Here is a 13,728-nt window from a genome sequence, read left to right as displayed (position 1 = left end):
TGGAAGAAATGCGTACAAATTACGTTGCTTTATTTTTTAAAATATAAGTAATAATAATATCTGATTCTTACACTCATTTCCAGAACCAGGCTTATCTATTTGTATCAAGCTTCCACCTTTTTTCCCCAAAGTATAGCTTATTGCCAAACACGTCACATTCAATTTCATCAGACTGAGTCCAAGAAATTAAGAGTTTGTCCCTGAATGTACTTCAAACTGACTTTTTTGTGCTGCTTTTGGCTTCTTCCTCTCTGAGTGGCCATTCAGCCCATGAAGTGCAAGAGTCATTTTACAGAGGATAATAAATTTCTTTCACCAGCTTCAGCAACATCTTATGATATGTTCTACATGTTCAGTTGTTGATTCGCACATATTCTCTAAAACACGTCCCAAATAGTTCCTGGAGAAGGAAGCCGCCCGGTGAGAAGTTTCCTTGTAGTTTATATTTGGTTTTAAGCGGCAAAAAGTAAATTAATTCATTTCAAACTGTTTTTTTTCCTGCGTGAAGTCATCTTTGCGAGATGTTTCGGTTTTGTTTGGTGCGAATGAGTGCGTGAGTGGCTGATTATTTTTGAAATTTCTCTTGAAACAGCTGATTTTTGTTTATTAGAGCGTGCCTCACCCACTTGCATTTCTAAGCTGATGCGTCCAATCGTTTTTTGTTGTTGTTGGCTTCTTTTTTTTTCCTTCTAAATCGTTCTTTCTGGTATTAATTACGACAGTTCATTAATACACTCTTATTTCTAACCTTTATAAAATAATTCAACGAACTCTCTTGAACGTGTGTCTCCCATTTAGGGCAGAGGTTTGTTGTGAAAAGCCCCTGGATTAACAAGAGAACTTGTGCAAAAAGTAGAGGTCAAAGATTTCTCTCTGTATTTGTTCCAATCTTGTGAAATGTTAAAGTTTCTATCATTGGATTTTTCTTCCCCAAGAATAGAAACATTGTCTGTATCACTGGTAAATAAATAAATGTTTACCAGTCATTCCATTAAATGTGGCTGGCAATGTAAGGTTTCCTTTTGCTTCTCTCCATTCCCCTTAAAGATGCCCTGCTAGGACCTAAAAATCCCTTCAAGCCTATCAGGAGATTAACTTATTTACAAGAGTTCATAAACATGCCGTAAGATCGTCTGAAAGTTCAGCTGGGTGCTGAGATTATTAAAAGAACATCAGAAAAAGTAGATATGTACTTCTCAGAGCTGAAAGCAACTCTGAGTCATTAAAAGTGGGTGACAAGCAGCAGCATTCCCAGTCCCCTGAGTCTCCCCCTGTCTTTTATTTCATGTTGTTATCAAACATTGTTTGTTTTCCGTCTTCGTTGAAACAGCTAATTCCTGTCTGTGTTCCCTATTTGTCTTGTCATATAAAACTGAATTTAAAAATCTGCATGAATTGATGAACATACGGTATTTTAATCATCTAAAATGATATGCCAGACACTGTAGACAAACGTAAATGCATATTTAGACCTGTTCTTCTGAAAGCATTTTAAGCAAAGCACGTGCAGATTCAAACCAATTAGAGTAGGAATACTGAGGCAAGGTCAAAGGACCGGTTATTATGAGACAAGTCCAGGTGAGTACTTTGCAAGATGGGGGGCAAGATTTGGGTCAATAAAAAGACCTTAATCCAGCAAAGCTGGCATGTAGGTCAACAAGACTAGATAGAGAGGAAATTTACTTCCAGTAAAGACTAAACCGACCTATTAAGAAGCCTCCTTACCCTTTGCATGTATTTGTGCATTGGTATGTCCCAACATGATGTTGTGAGGAACTGCAGGCTATAAACAACATGAGAAGCCATCCCCAGGTGGGTTCCTGCACCTATACCTCCTCTGGTAATGTGATATCCATGAGCTGAGATGGATTTGCTGTCTGGGGAAAGGTTTATTGATTTGAAGATGTAGAAGAAAGGAAAACCAATTTGTGGGACATATGACCCGACAGCTGGGGAGACCTAACAAGCTGTTTAGCAACAAAGGTGAGACCCTCACACATGGGGCACGTTTGTAGAGCTGCTGACTTTTTCAAAAAGAAACTTTATGGATTGTTTCCTCTATGCGGCAGTCCTCATTAACTTATTTAATGAACCAATAGAGAAAGAGGGTGTGTGTATGTGTGTGTGTAAGTAGTGGAAAAACCAATACTTACACACACTCTATCGTATACTCTACCGTGCTGTAGAGTACAGTATATGACCTTGTTGACTATGTATGTGTTCTAAAAGCATTTTTGTGTATATATATACAGTACATATACTGTATATACTATACAAAGTGGCTATATTTTATATTTTAAAATATTTTTTATAATCTTAAATTGTGCATCTATTAATTTTTCACCCATAACATTTTAATAAAATCAGTTTGTTTCATGAATTTAATGAAATAAATTGTATTTCATGTCGAATGTCATCTCAAGACATTTGACAACAAAAAAAATCAGTTTCTATACATTCATTCATAGTCAATCCAATCACATATTTAAAGTCACTTGCAACCATTAAAATTTCATATTAACTATAAAAAAATTCACTCACAGTCAGTTCATTATGTCAACTGGTAAATGTTTTCTACATGAGGAAATCCTCTAGTCACCTACTTTGCAGCAATCCCAAGCTCGTACGTTCAGCCTGAGCATGAGGCGACGAAGTGGAGGCCAACTCCTCTTCCAGAACATCCGGGACACTCTGGCTCAGTGTGAGCGGCCATCTGACACGACAAACTGGAGGTTTGAGAAGACGGAGTAGGCCCGCAGAAACACAAAGGCGCTTCTGTGGGTGTACTTTCTCTGTTAATAAAAAAGTAATGAGTTCATAGCAGGAACAGCTCCTGAGAGTAGCTGCTTTAATGGCTTCATCCAGCAGAAAAACAGAGCTAAACAGATACTCTCTGAGCCATTAGCGACAAACTGAGTACATGTGATTAGTCACAGAAAAACTCCTTGTATTGTGTTGTGTATAGGAGACGGGATTAAACCCAGAAACACATTGCCAAGTGCATCGTCTTATACAAAGACAACAGAAAGCTATTGGCAGCAATAGCTCAGTCGATAGCTCCCTGCAGGAAGATGTCACAACTAAACAGGAGCGCCAGGCCAGATGAAACTTCTGTGAAATAAAAAAAATAGAAAAAGAGGGATTGAACATAAAGTTAATGGCAGCAATTACTGCAAAAATCCATAACTTAAGAGATGTAGGAGAAAGTGGAACGAGGAAAAGTGGTCAGTGTGTCTTTCACTAGCCTCAGTCCACCGCAGCATATAGAGATGGTTTAGGACAACATAAGCTGGTCTAACTATATAAACTGTATCCAAACTGAACATTTTAAAGCTACTCTCAGTATTAGACAGGGTTCCACAGAGGAGGAGCCTGATAATTAAAATCTGTATCCCGTTATACTTTGAAGGAATCACCAGTAGAGCTGTGGCCCGAGAGTGAAGTGCTTTGTTCGATACGTGTAGAACAATCACATCTCTAAACTAATTAGGGAATTTTAAATTGTGTTTTGCATTTAACAGAGAGGCAATAAGAAAAGCTAAAATTGATTGTAAAGAACTGCAATATTCCATTTTTACTGCTATTGTCCATATCTGGATTTGTCATTCAACTGAAACATCATAATCAAAACGAACCTAAAAATATAAAAGAATATCTTTCTTGTTAGCAGCAACTGCAATCACATCTTTAAGATAGTTGAGTGAGATTATTTCACAGAAGTGTAAAACCTGATTAAAATCCTGCTACTGCATCTCAGCTGAGCTTTGACTAGGCCTATCAAAAACCTTTGTTTTGTTCCCTTGTTGTTTGGTTTTGTATTTTTCATCATTCAGAGGACTTATTGGTGTGTTTTCAAATCATTGTCCTGCTGCAAAGCTCGAGAGTTCTAGAGATTTATTGGTGGATTATAAATCTCAAATCCTCTTCTTCAGGATTTTCTGCCAGAGATCAGAAGTCAAAGCTCCAGGAGTCATAAGATGAAAACTGATCCACAGACCATCACACTACCTGCACCGTGTGTGAATTGTTTTTTTTTTTTTATGAGACTCTGTGTTAGTTTTACACCAAATAGGATGCAAACTTTGTATAAAGGTTGTTTCTGGAAAATGTTAGTGTTTCAGTCAGCTGAGGCTTTTCTCTTGGTACTCATACAACTCATGATTGTTGCTCATGTTCAGCTTCTTTCTCATCACTGAGTCTTGAACACTGACCTTGGCTGAGACAGCTGAGGCCTTCTGGGCTTTGGAAACTGCTGCTCTTCCTTTGACATCTTGAATGAACACTGTTTGCAGTCGTAGGGTGATTTTGATAGGCTGGCCAGATGTGGTAAAGTTTAGCACTGTTCCATGTTTTCTCTATTTGTTGATAATACAGAAGCTCTGACTGTGGTTCTCTGGTGTCTAATCTCTTTCTAGATGGATAGATTTCAATAAAACTGCTATGTGTTTTATTTTTTCTAGATGTTTGACTTTTTAAAATAGCCTACTTTGAGGTGGTCAGACACATTAAGTGGGTTGTTAAGCCTTAAAGTCTGAAACCCAGTTTTCTGAAAAACCGAAATGTTATAAATCTCTTATTTAACCACGGAAAGGCGATTACTCTTTCACTTAAGGCCAGCTTTTCCTGCCATAAATCATCATTGAAATCTGCATTTGGTTTTTACTCAGATTCTTTTTGGACATTTGCTGTAAGTTTCTTTGGAAATCTGGGCGGAATTGAGCTGCTTCCTACTAGGGATAGAAATTACAACGATGCCTCCTTGGACTCTCCCCTCAGAGGTTTAGTGAGGAAAAGCAGCTGATCTGATTCCTGGCTTGCCCCAAACTGGCGCTCAGTGGAGGAATTATTTCTCCCAGCTGGCTGGAAGGATCTGGCTATTATCCAGCCTGAGCTGGAAACACAGAGCGTAACTCTACTCCCATTTTCCCCCCCCCACTGCTTCCCTAAAGTGGACTTAAATGGTTCAGAGAATGGAAATCAATGAGTTTGATAATAACTGTCAACCTTTGCGTCAGTAACAACTTTATTCTGTTCATCATTTTTGCACCAACTGTGACCCAAAAGGAGCTCTGACTTTGTCACATTTGGTCAACTCATTTGACATACCAAACATGTGCAAAAATAATTATATATATACACCTGCCTATGGTTCAAGTATCACAATTTATTACAAAAACTAGATTTTTTTTGTTTTTGTTTTTTCATCCATCTGTGTTGCCATGCTTTAAGCATATAACAATACAGTATAAAATCTCAATTTAAAGGTAAGGACATTAAAAGCAAAGAATAGAGATGATGTTGCAGCATCGCAGAAGTTAAGACATGCTTGTTACTGTACAAAAAGAACATTTCCACTCTAATTCGAGCAACCAGTCAAAAAAAAAAAGAAACGAAAAATGCAAACCAAATTGCATTTTACAGCATTCAATCTGGTCCGACTGCATTTCAAAGTGTTACAAGAAAGACTGCTTTTGAAAACCTTTTACAGGAAAATTAACACAAACACTCTGCAAATGATAATGGATATGCTGAGATGTTTTTTTTTTCTTTTTTGTCCACAGCCCAAGGCACTCAGGCTCACATGTTGGCAATAATCAGAGTCGCTCTTTGCACAAAAATCACGTCAAGCGGGTGGTTTTTAGAGAAAGGAGAGTGGTCGAGAAACGGTCTTGTCTTTTTCAAAGCCTCCAAAAGCAAACCTTGCTGCTAGATGAGTACACCTGCGTGTTCTCCACAGTGCAAACCTCTGGCAGTCGAGACAGAAAAGACCGCTGGAGATTCATTTGTTTTCTTTGAATTGTGTGACATCAGTTTTCTAAAAAACCTATGCGACCTTTTCCTGCTGCACGCTTGAACTCGGCCCGTTATTTGTTTGCCTTCATGCTGTGACTTCTTCCTTTCAGAAGTGCCATCTCTTACTTTTTTCCCCAAATGAAACCACATGTGCTGACAAGCAACGCCGGATGCCAAAAGTTGACCTCTTCAGTGACCTTCTCCCACACCAGAAAATCACGTAAGAACCTGCAGATCTCTCACAAATAAAGTTTTCAAAATACCTATGAGAAAAATTCCAGTTCGCCTTCACTGAAAAAGTCTCCTCCTGATCCTTCAGGCTGGCTGACTAACCACTGTGGCAAAAGTGGCATTTGCAAATGTTTTATTCTTCATCCGCAGCTCAGTTCAGTTGAGATGGCGGCAAGCTTCGAATGTCCACTTCGAGGCGCCGCCGTAAATGTCCAGGCTCGTCTCCATCCATGCAAACACGTTGCCCACTTGAGCTTTGCTGCTGCAGGTTGCCAGATTGTAAATCTCCCCTTCGGAGAGCTTCCGATCCCAGATGTGGAAATTCGCCAGGTCTCCGACAAAAGCCTGTGTGGCATCGAACCCCCCGCCATAAGTGTCCTGTGGCAAGGAGAATCCATTTTTAATGAAGCAGACCAAGCGGTTGCATGAACAGAAAGTGAAAGAAAAATGTGCATCCTAAATGAATTTTAATTGCCTCTTGTTTTTTGCACCAGTGTTCTAATGCTAATTATGGAGTAAAAAATGTGCTGCTTTCATAGTGGTAAAACTTTTGAATCCAATGAAAAATTAAGGTCACATAACCGCATTTCAATTCATCCCTGAATGCACAATCTTTATCAGAATTTTGTTAAACTTTAAGTATCAATGCACATGCTGCTGTTTGACCGATGCTTTCAAATCAAGAAGATAACTTGAATCATTATTTAATAATATCCAAGATGACTGCACAGGAAGAGCAGGAAAGCATTAAATCCACACCGCTTCTTGTTTACCTGCTCTTGGCCAAGGATTAGCAATCCCTGGGGTTTGATAGGATGATACGGCGCCAGATTCTCTCCGCCTCCTCTTTTGACGCCATCCTGGTAAGCTTCCCAGACCCCGTCCCGAGTCGTCCAGGTTACGCATATGTGGTGCCACTTTCCGTCATTGATGAGAAAGGGCAGCTTTGCGACCTTCAAGGAGATGCAGTATATGATATCTCAGAACCATGCACAGTAAAAAAAAAAAAAAAAACTTTGGAGAGCTTTCTGTTAATCAAGCAAATGTTTTTAAAAATGAAGTTCAAAATATGCTATCAAGTATCATTCTAATGCTACTTGTGTGGTTTGCAGTAGAGGACAGTAAGGCTTTGCTTTCTAAAAGTAAAAAATGGAAAAAGTTACAAAAATATGAAACCATTTAAGTTTTTTTTTCCAACTTAGCAACAGCGCTAAGGCTAACGTCAAACTTGCTAACCAACCCGGCTTTATAACCCTTAAGTGGTGTATACTTCTTAGCTGTGTGTCAGGTATACAATTAGCTTATTTTGCTCGTGTACAAGGAGCATATATTTGACTAAAATCTGTGAAGGTCGAGAATTTGACTTCCGTCGAGCCATACCTTGTCGTTTATCAGTATCTCCATGGGGTTGTTCCCCCATTCTATGAGGACCAGCTCATTGGCCTGACCCGGTACTGCATAGGAGAAAGGTGTCCCCACTCCAGGTGACGCATTCGACTTCAGCCACATGCACACGGTCAGGGCGTACATCTCAGGCAAGCTCTTCTTCACTTTTGCATACATGTAGTTGGTCCTCAGAGGGAATGTGAGCTGGAACTTATCCAGGGGCCTGTTTTCTCTTTGACCTGTTGGCATCAAACACGAATTGGTGACCATTATATATGCTCCCTAGCTCTCTCTCTCTTTATTTATTTATTTTTTTTTTATTTACCTTCCATTAAACATTGATAATTTACTCAGTTTGCACACAACCTCGGGATTTGTATTGGAATTATGCATTACACAACAAATCCACAATAGTAGGGCTCCAGATTTGCTTTAATCTCGTTGCAGGATAAACCCATCACTGGAGCAGTGACGTTGGTAACTAAAACATGTCTTTGCTATACGCCATCATGCATGCATGTCATCATAGGGCTCCCAAACAGATGATGCATGGTAGTATTACCTTAAAAAAAATCTAAATTGGAAATGGAGGTAAGATACTTTTTTTCAAAATTTTGATCTGGAAAAAGTGGAGCAGGATGATGCGGGAAAGTACATGAGATTCTGCTCTGATGGCAAGACTTAATCATCTACAGAGTTCATTTCAATGTACTATAATCAAACGATATAAACCGATTAAATCACTTTCCATCCTATGCGTGGAAAAGATCAACCCCCTCGTCCCATGTACCTTTTTCTAAATCCGTGATCCTTTGGTGTAGGGAGGTGAGCGTGGACTCCACTTTCCCACGCTGCTCGGTCTCATTCCTGAGACCGGGCTTCCCTTCCTCGATGCTGTTCACCCGGGACAACACCTGCTTCTCCAAGTCGTCGATTTTACTTTGAAGCAGGTCCTTCAGGCTGTTGGTCTGCACCGAGTTGTTGCTCCTGCTGAATTGCTGTCAGGGAGCGAAACCTCGTTAAGTTCAGTTATACAATCATTTTTAAAAGTGAATGTCTAAGCACAAACTGTATTTTTTTTTATACAAAAACGTTTGTAAGTTACAATGATTTGTAAGTTATTTTTCTTAAAATTGAGCTTTGCGCAGAGTTGAGGCGCCGAAAACGACTCCAGACGCATCACCCTACCTCCAGATTCTCTAATCTCTGCTTCAGCGACTGTAAAGTCTGAGAGAGCTGCGTCAAAGTCTCCGCGGGGCCTCTGGACACGTCCCCCATGGTGTTTTTGGTCCCTGCTTCTTTCCTCCTGCCCCCGGGCCGCGCGTCCCCAGGCTCCACGCCGCCGCTCTGACTCTCGCACCGGGCCAACTTTGAGGTCAGCTCCCGTATGGTCTCCTTCTGGTTGATGATCGTCTCCTTCTGCTGCAGCACGGTCTCCCGCAGCTGCATTACGGTGGTCTTCAAGTCCTCCCCAGGCACGCTGTTCTGTAGCGTGGCCGCGCATATGTCCACATCCTTGGGCACGGACGTGCATATGAACTGCGTCTGTCCGACAAAGTCCTGGGATAAACTCCCCAGAAACACACAGGAGAAAAGCAAAAGTCTCCAGGAGAAGCCGCTCCTCGTCGCCCACATCCTGCCGTGGTGTGCGCCCGCTTTTTTCCCCCCTTTTTCCTTTTTTCTTTTAGTTGACGAGCCGCAGTGAGTGTGCTCCTGTTGTGGTACTCCGCCTGTGCGAGCGCAGCCGCTTTTATACGAGACGTGCCCGGTCGGTTCTGCGCAGAGCAGCTTCACTGCATCACAACCCGGAGGGGCGGCGGGAAGCGCGCTGCCCCGTTTAGAAAGAGAGAAAGGGAAGAAAATAAGAGTGGCTTTGGATTCGAGGGATGAAACCCATTTTCTTTCCATGGTGCCACATGTTAAATCTTTGATCACTTAGACTGTTTGTCATTTCTTGGCTCTGTATTATTCATCTGGAAAAAAGCAAAACAAAACATGGATTTGTTGGAAGGGAGGAAGGCAGGGGCTTGTGTGTGGCGCTTGGCCAAAAGGAGCCAGATGTGTGTGTGTGGGGGTGGGGGGGGGGGGGGGGGGGGGGGGGTATATTTTGTTCTGCGTGCTCTGGGAACTGTAGGTGGATGAATCCAACACACAGCAGAAGTTTGCGTTCAGAAATCTCAGCAGCACCAAGGACAGCTCCAGCCACCAAGAGCGGATTTTCTCTTTCTTGCCCCTCCCAGTTCTCACTGTTTGTCCTCTTTGTTTCCTTCTTTGTCAGATCATAAAAGATAAACTGCATTAACATAGAGTACTTAGCAAAAATATGCGTACTCCCTGAACTCTTCAAAGTATAGTCCATAGTCGTGTAGTGGAAGCAAAAGTGTGAGGCTTTCATTGATTTGCTTAGAAAAAAATCCAACACGTGTTCCGCCCCCTTACTCTGATACATCTTAATGAAATCCAGTTCTACTTGTTGCCTTTGAAAAGTCACTTATAAAACTATTGCTTTTATACTTGTTGCAATCGAAGCAGAGTTGATGCACATTCGATCATAAAATGTGAATTATTGCAAAGATTGTATTTTTTTATAAATCCAAACAGGCCTATTCATGGATTCAAAACCCCAAAACAAACACACACACACACAAACACCCACGCCCCCCCCCCCCCCCCCCCCCCCCACACACACACACACACACGAATGAAGCCAGAATTCCTCTGACGCAAGGTCGACTAGTTCTCTCTAACACTCTAATATTTTAATATGTAATGAAAGCATGCCAGCTCTCAGATTAAAACTGGCTCAGAAGATAAAGTACGTGCATGTGGGGGGAAAAAATAGGTCTGCATGTGACTGTTTAATAGTAGGTTAAAAAGTTCTCTGGATAATTGCTCCCATCTACAGCAGGTCAGTGAAGTCGAATGCTTTGGAACGCCTAAATGTGGAAGTGAATGATTAAATGGTTCTCCGGAGGGATTATCTCACATGAAAGCTTTGAAATGTACCAAAATGATTATTTTATGGCAAAAATACCTTCTATCTGCTATACTGTGCTGGTTTCTAACCTGTCTCACTTTTCTTTATTTTCAAACCTGTTTTTCTCTTAACATTGATGACATTTTGATCAATGTTTTGTTTTTGTTTCTTCAGACTTTCTGAAGGTCGTTATGATTGCCAGTCATTGTACCCTATCTGTGTGTGTTTTAAAAAGCAAAGGAAATTGACTATTGGGAGTAAAAGAGTGAGAAGCTGTGTCTACAGCAGATCAATGAGACACAGAGAGAGACCAGATGCCTAATCACTCAGTTTATCATCAATTGTAGGCCAAGTTTTACCCAACAGTTGTTTTCTTGGGGGGGATAAACTTGTTGATACATGAGGTTCCTTGAAAAACTATTTATGACCTTTTCAGCTTTTCATATTTTGTCATTACAATCACAAACTTCCATTTGTTTTTTTTTTTAATGTTGTTTTTTAGCATTTGGATTAACAATAGGAAAGAAAAGGACAGTGCACGTTTTACTGCAATTACAGGCTGACATGTTTTCACTAGTCTTTACCAGCATTTTTATCAAATTGGTATCTGTCCTATGAGTAAAACTGCTCTGATATTAATAATCAATGTTTATTCACGTATTGTTCCTGTTTGAACCACCTCCTCATTTCCAAGTCTTTTTCAAGTCTTGGAGTTTTTAGCTCCATCCATCTTCCTGTTGAACCTGACGAACCTCCCTCTTCTGGCCTGAGAAAAACACTTCCACAGAATAATGCTCCGACCACCAAATGTCATGCTTAGGGTGTTATGTTAGTTTTCTGCAGCACAAAAGCTTTGCATATGAGCCTATAAGTTGTGTTTCGGTTCTCCATGACGCTTTTGTTCAAATGCTTCCCGTGTTCACTATTTACATGGTTTCAGGCAGAATGTGAACAGGACTTTTAATGGATTTTGTCGTCCCAAATATATGGACGCCTAATAGTTGTCCAGTCAGCAGATTCTCCAACCTCCAGTGTGGATCTCTGCAGCTCCCCCACAGTCACCATGAATTATTAGGCTGCTTTCTTATTGATGCTCTCCTTGCCTTGGCCAGCCTGACTTTCCTGTCTTGGCAGGCTTGATCTTGGAAATTTCAAATAATATTTTATAAATACAATTTTACTACATAAACCGCTGTAGCCTTCTCAACAACTTTCTCCCCGACCCGTCTGCTGTGTTTGCTGGTTTTTGTTTGTTCACCGCTGTTCTCTAACAAACATCCGAGGTTTTTGTTTACACAGAGGATACAATCCAACTCCAGTCACAGTCATGACTAATTGTTCTCTGAAAGGAACGTATTGCAATGGAGTTTATTTTGGGATATTACTATTTTTCATTTTTTAGACTTTCATATATAAAAAAGCAAATGTGTGTTTTTTACCCATGTCATTATGTGCTACTTTGTGTTTATCCATCACATAAAATCCCAATAAAACACACTGAAGTTGAAGACTGCAATTAGCTAAAAGGGATACAAATAGCTTGTGTTTTTCTTTCCTCTCAAACAAATTCCTGCTTGTATTTTGTTTTTAGACTCAACTGAAGCAATGGGAAACATTTGAGTCTTTATGACAGAGTGCTAACAAAGCGCTAAAAATATTTTTTCATCATTTTTACTACTGTCGGAAATGAAATCTTTCTTTTCCAATATGTTTGTGTAAAGACATCGAAGGTTGTTTTTTTTTTATTACATCTGAGTCGTTTATCTTTATCAAGCACAAAATAATCAATTACCGTGGGAATAAAGAGTAGAACCAGTTAAAGTGCAAAGAAAAGTTGACCTCTGGAAAAGCTCAAAGATCTGTTTATCAAGACCAAAAGAGACGATACAAGAACATCTGATTGCTTGGAAACAAAAGGTTAAAAGGTCATGGATGACTCCTATCAATAAAACAGTATTCATGTTGTTGGTATTGCATAACAATTTTGATAGCACAGGAATGAATCAATGTTATGTGTTTAACATAACTTGTATAAGGAAAGTGTTTTAATGTGTGACATGACTTGCTGTCAGAACTTCTGTATTTGTTGCTTTACTGCCCCCTGAACATTTTGTATTCCTCTGGATAACAGTCGATTTGAGTCCTGCAACAAAGTCCAAGGGAAATGAAATGGGACAGAGGGAGAGCTTTGGCGGGTTTCCTCTCGGTTCTTTATCCAGAGTAGATGAAAAGTCAATGATATTATTAAAAACAGATCAAAAAGCTTTTCAGAAGCACAGACAACAGCTTTTTGAGACAGACATGAAAGTGATAAAAAATAGACGTTTGGGTGATGTAACAGTGCAAAATTTGCAGGAAGGCTGCTTATATAGGAGGTTTTGCTAAAAAAAAAAAAAAATGGACCGATACAAAAGGAAAACATTGGTCAAAGATCGAGAACGGCTCGGTTCAGCTCACTTAGATCTGACTTCAGTAAAACCTTTTCGTTTGTCTTTTTGTTTGGTCACAAAAACAAACAAAAAGCAGCTCATGATCTGAGCTGGAGCAGAATAACTCAGTTGGATGTTTCGCATTTTCTCAACTCTGAACCATATTGCTGGTGTCATAAATCAAATCAGCAGTTTGGTTTTTTTTGTAAACCCCCAAAAAGCAAAAAGAAAATTTTCTTAAAAAAGATGATATATGCATATATAATGAAAGTATCAAGCAGAAAATATAACATGATATGAACAATATTTTTGTTATGCAAATTGACTTTATTAACTCTTTGGCCTGCATTCAAAATGCTATGTGTGGTGAAAGACTAACACACGGTATAAACACAGTATGTATTTATATAGTGCTATTGTTTTATATAAGCTAAACAAATATCCTTCCATGCTCTGCCACCTCTACACCTTATTGAAAATCATTTTTGGGTCCTAAATCCAGAGTAGGATTTCCATTTTTTAAAATATTTTTTTTAACTTTCACAGAAGTAAAACTGATGCATCAATTGCGTTTCTGTAAATTCAATTTCACTTCATTTTCCTGCGCAGTCTGCATAATCAGTCACAATAGTCCGGTTCCAGTCCACCCTGAAACAAAAGAGAAATGCACTCAGTCTGTCAATATAACATAATTATTCAGAGCCGCCCACACAAATAAATCTCGGAGCCATATGCCTGAGGTCTAAAACACAATCGTTGCTGCTGCAGAAACAAGTTGTACCTCAGCGCGGTCACCTACTCCTCCCAGACGCACTGGGCTCCCATGTCTTCATAACGGTGAGTTCAGCCCACAAGCAAATCGCGTTGTGCCGCAATTTTAAAAATTAAAAAAGAAACTGTGACAACTGTTGA

General features: G+C 39.9%; 1 protein-coding gene across 1 annotated transcript; it reads right to left on the bottom strand.

Moving 5' to 3' along the window:
• Positions 1–5,005: 5,005 nt before the first annotated feature.
• LOC102218466 (neuronal pentraxin-1-like) lies at positions 5,006–9,167 on the bottom strand. The gene is made up of 5 exons (XM_005807022.2): positions 8,599–9,167; positions 8,201–8,408; positions 7,405–7,649; positions 6,798–6,977; positions 5,006–6,402 (listed from the first exon to the last, which is right to left on the bottom strand). Exons 1-5 carry the CDS (start codon positions 9,043–9,045, stop codon positions 6,181–6,183), a joined length of 1,302 nt encoding a protein of 433 aa, XP_005807079.1. The 5' UTR covers positions 9,046–9,167; the 3' UTR covers positions 5,006–6,180.
• Between the last annotated feature and the right edge of the window lie 4,561 nt (positions 9,168–13,728).

The sequence above is a fragment of the Xiphophorus maculatus genome, chromosome 16 (genome assembly GCF_002775205.1).
Source record: "Xiphophorus maculatus strain JP 163 A chromosome 16, X_maculatus-5.0-male, whole genome shotgun sequence".
NCBI lineage: Eukaryota > Metazoa > Chordata > Actinopteri > Cyprinodontiformes > Poeciliidae > Xiphophorus > Xiphophorus maculatus.
This window is presented reverse-complemented; position numbering and strand designations above follow the sequence as displayed.